This window comes from Acanthisitta chloris, unplaced genomic scaffold (genome assembly GCF_000695815.1).
Source record: "Acanthisitta chloris isolate BGI_N310 unplaced genomic scaffold, ASM69581v1 scaffold44659, whole genome shotgun sequence".
Classification (NCBI taxonomy): Eukaryota; Metazoa; Chordata; class Aves; order Passeriformes; family Acanthisittidae; genus Acanthisitta; species Acanthisitta chloris.
The window spans coordinates 1-3,816 of NW_008692778.1; the positions used below are offsets into that span (position 1 = coordinate 1).

Genomic DNA, 3,816 nt, shown 5'->3' on the forward strand with positions numbered 1-3,816 from the left:
AGAACTCACACTTTGGGTCTGTGGCTGTTGAGTCTGTTCTGGGGATTGTACTCAGGAAAGGATTTCCTGATATTCTCCTCCCAGTGGCACAAATAATCCTGTTCACCTCAGAGCCACAGACACTCCAAGGCTATGGATCACCAAAGACTTGTTGTGTTGTTCTTCTTGAGTTTTTACGTGTCAAAAAGCATTTGAGTCTAATGCTTTTGTTTGCTAATCCATTGTTTGTCTGGTTCTTGCAGTGTAACTCCAAAGGCCAAGGAGAGAAAGAGATGTACACCCTGGGGATCACTAACTTTCCAATCCCAGGGGAGCCTGGCTTTCCACTCAATGCCATTTATGCCAAACCTGCCAACAAGCAGGAGGAAGGTAAGGCTGATGCAGCACCTCTGAGGCCTTCTCTGGGCTCAGACTTTCTTAGCTGCATTTTTGTGACTGCAATTAGGAGAATTAGTGATAAAACTGAATCTTCTAAGTCTGTGGTCTGTCAGCAGACTTTGGATTTTCTGACCTTGAGGGCACAGTGACTCCCTTGGATCCATAGATCTAACCGAACAAATGAATAGGGTCTGAGAATGCCTTTTGCATCAAGACAATCACTAGTTAAATCCTGTAAAGGAGCCCAGGCCAGAACAGGAAGCCCACAATAATCAGCAAAGGTAACTGAGAGTAGAAAACAATTTGGATGATCTTTTTTGCTAGTGTAAATATTATTAAAATCCCAAATATCATTCTAAGTTGAGCAAACCAACTGAGCCACTTGGCAAGTACTCGCAGATGTGAAACCCACTCTCTGCTTTGAGCAGTGATATCTGAGGCTTGCCCAGTTTGACTTGGTGCTCCCCCAGTTTACCATGGTTTCCCTTGCTGCTTTCAGAGGTGATGAGGGCCTACCTGCAGCAGCTGAGGCAAGAAACTGGCCTTCGCCTCTGTGAAAAGGTGTTTGATCCTCAGAGTGACAAACCAAGCAAGGTAAGAGCTCAGTGATAACCACAGAGTTCATGAGGGTTGGGTGTTGGTTCAGAAATGAGGTGATGGGGTGAGGCTCAGGTGAACTTCATCCAAGTCTCACTGGTTTTGCAGTGAAGTGGCAGCTGGAAGTTGTCAATAAATTAATCTGTAGTGGGTGTGACAGCAAACAGCAGTTTGGATTACTTCAAAAAGCAGAGCAGTGCTAAGTGGTGTCTGGTTCAGCCCTTCAAAGCTCTGCACATCTGCTCTGGGCTGGGTTTGCACATGGGAGCTCACAGGCACGAGAGATGCTGTTTCTCTTTGCAGGCAGCTCTTAGTTCATAGCTGGTTTGAAGTAGATTGTTTTGCCTCCTATCCAGATTAAAAACAAGCTAATCAATGGATAGGTTTGCCTTCTGACTGCTCATGTGTTCCATGTGCAAATGTGGCTGCAGCTAATATAGAAATGATCAAGGGTAATTTAGTTTCAAAGGCTCAGCTTCCTGGTGCATCTTCTTTATAATCATATTGGGGTAAAATAGAATAGAAATAAAGTAAGAGAAATAAGAGAAAGTAGAATTTCCCACTTTAACTCAAAAGTCCTCTTTTATGAATTCATAATGTCCATTCCTAAAAAATTCACCTAAAGTAGAAACTATGTGGAAAACTGAGCCTGAACATTTGTTGTTTGTTAGAGGTTGAATACTTAGACGTCACAGTTTAATTCATCACGCTTTTACATATTTCCTGACTCTGTTCTTCCCCCTGCAGTGGTGGATCTGCTTTGTGAAGAGACAGTTCATGAACAAGAGCCTCTCAGGCCCTGGACAGTGAAGAGGCAAAGTGACGTAGAAACTATGTGGAAAACTGAGCCTGAACATTTGTTGTTTGTTAGAGGTTGAATACTTAGACGTCACAGTTTAATTCATCACGCTTTTACATATTTCCTGACTCTGTTCTTCCCCCTGCAGTGGTGGATCTGCTTTGTGAAGAGACAGTTCATGAACAAGAGCCTCTCAGGCCCTGGACAGTGAAGAGGCAAAGTGACAACAACTTTAAGCATTTCCACAGCAAGATGTTCAAGTCTTTTGCCTTTGTTTTGGATACATTTTGTACCAAGGAAGAATCAAGTGCTTGTGAAGTGAAAAAAAGAACAAAACCAAACCTGGCAATAAGGGATGGAGGGAGGGAGAGCAAAGACATGAGTTGTGTAAGCAAATATTATTAAGCTAGAGCTTAAGAAGTGATTTCTAACTTGCTGTTTCGGGGTAAAGTGCTTTGTTATCATGGCTGCAGCATTTGAAACTTCAATTGAAGAGAAGGAATGGGCTTGGCTGTGAGGCAGGGGAGCTGTGTCATTGCTCTGCTGGCTAGAGTTGGGGTGTTGTATGTCCAGGGGAAACAGAGCTCTCACCTGTATTGTCCAGTGCAGTGATTTTTACCTTGTTTTCAATAAACATAGCTTGTAATTAATGTGGTAATTACTGTGCGACTTATGGACAGTCTGCAAAGGAATCCGAAGGTGGTTTGTGTGAAGAGATCTCTGCTCTGGTGAGATCCAAGCTGAAATGCTGCATCCAGGTCTGGGGCCTCAGCACAGGAAGGACATAGAGCTGTTGGAGCCAGTCCACAGGAGGCACCAGGATGATTAGGGGGATGGAGCAGCTCTGCTGTGAGGAAAGGCTGAGAGAGCTGGGATTGTTCAGCCTGGAGAAGCTTTGGGGTGACCTAACTGTCCCTTCCAGTACCTGAAGGAGCTACAAGGAAGATGGGGAGAAACTTTGGACAAGGACAAGAGGAACTGGCTTCACACTGAGAGGGCAGGGTTAGATGGGATATTAGGAAGGAATTGTTCCCTGTGAGGGTGCTCAGGCACTGGCACAGATTGCCCAGAGAAGCTGTGGCTGCTCCATCCCTGGATATGTTCAAGACCAGGTTGGATGGAGTTTGGAGCAACCTGGGCTAGTGGAAGGTGTAGCTGCCCATGGCAAGGGTTGGAATGAGATGAGCTTAAAGGTCCTTCAAAACCATTCTGTGATTCCCTGATTACTGTGCAGTGTTAATCAGTAGGAAGTGAACCGTTCCCACTGACAACACAGGGATTAATACATTAATTAACACATTAATTAATAGTTTGCAGCGATTTTCCTGTTTCTTTGGCAGGTCTGTTACTGCAGAGCTGTGCTGCCCTGCACACTGAGAAGCCTTCAGAGGATGACACAGGCGCATCCCACATAGCTGGGCTGAGGCTGCTCCTGGGGTGAAGATTCAAACACTCAACACAAAAGCTGTTCTGGTCAGACAGTGCCTGGTGGGAGAACACAGAGCCAAGTCTGGTTTATTTCAGTTTTACTCCTTCACAGCAGTACTTGTTTTGCTGTGCAGCACCAACACATCTGCTGCTACCTGAGGCTCCGTGCAGGTGATGCTTTGCAGCCTGATGTGTCAGCTGAGACCCGTATCCCTCTCAGACAGCATGTCCAAACTGAAAGCTGCCACTGATCCCATTTTTTATCATAGATAGCCACGTTTTACACTCCCTTTTCTGTAATAAAGTGAGCAAAATAACGTTTGTAATTCACCTCTCCTTTCAGTCTATCCTTGTAGTAAACAGTGGGCCTAATGAGGCATTTCCCCAGTGGAGAAACATAGATTTTGAAGGATCTTTCTCCTCAGTTGCTAATTCTTATACACAGGAGCTTCGTTATGTCAAGAGACCTGAGATTCCTCGGTCGCATTTAGCCGCAGCAGAGGGCATTCTCAGAAGGCAAGGCCCGACTCTGGGACACGTAGGGAGTGCGGCACAAACAGGAGCAAACGGCTCAGCCCTCAGCGCCTCGCGCCCCGTCCCGGCCGCGGCCGCAC

General features: G+C 45.7%; 1 protein-coding gene across 1 annotated transcript; it reads left to right on the forward strand.

Moving 5' to 3' along the window:
* The first annotated feature begins 246 nt into the window (after positions 1-246).
* ARPC3 (actin related protein 2/3 complex, subunit 3, 21kDa) lies at positions 247-2,432 on the forward strand. Its single transcript, XM_009082776.1, has 3 exons — positions 247-369; positions 878-972; positions 1,923-2,432. Exons 1-3 carry the CDS (start codon positions 273-275, stop codon positions 1,983-1,985), a joined length of 255 nt encoding a protein of 84 aa, XP_009081024.1. The 5' UTR covers positions 247-272; the 3' UTR covers positions 1,986-2,432.
* Positions 2,433-3,816: the final 1,384 nt, after the last annotated feature.

Excerpts from the sequence above, each read along its gene's own strand:
- ARPC3 (XM_009082776.1), top strand. The coding sequence starts at position 273 with ATGTACACCCTGGGGATCACTAACTTTCCAATCCCAGGGGAGCCTGGC. Across the intron at positions 370-877 it reads TGCCAACAAGCAGGAGGAAG|AGGTGATGAGGGCCTACCTG; the intron begins GTAAGGCTGATG and ends TGCTGCTTTCAG. Across the intron at positions 973-1,922 it reads AGAGTGACAAACCAAGCAAG|TGGTGGATCTGCTTTGTGAA; the intron begins GTAAGAGCTCAG and ends TTCCCCCTGCAG.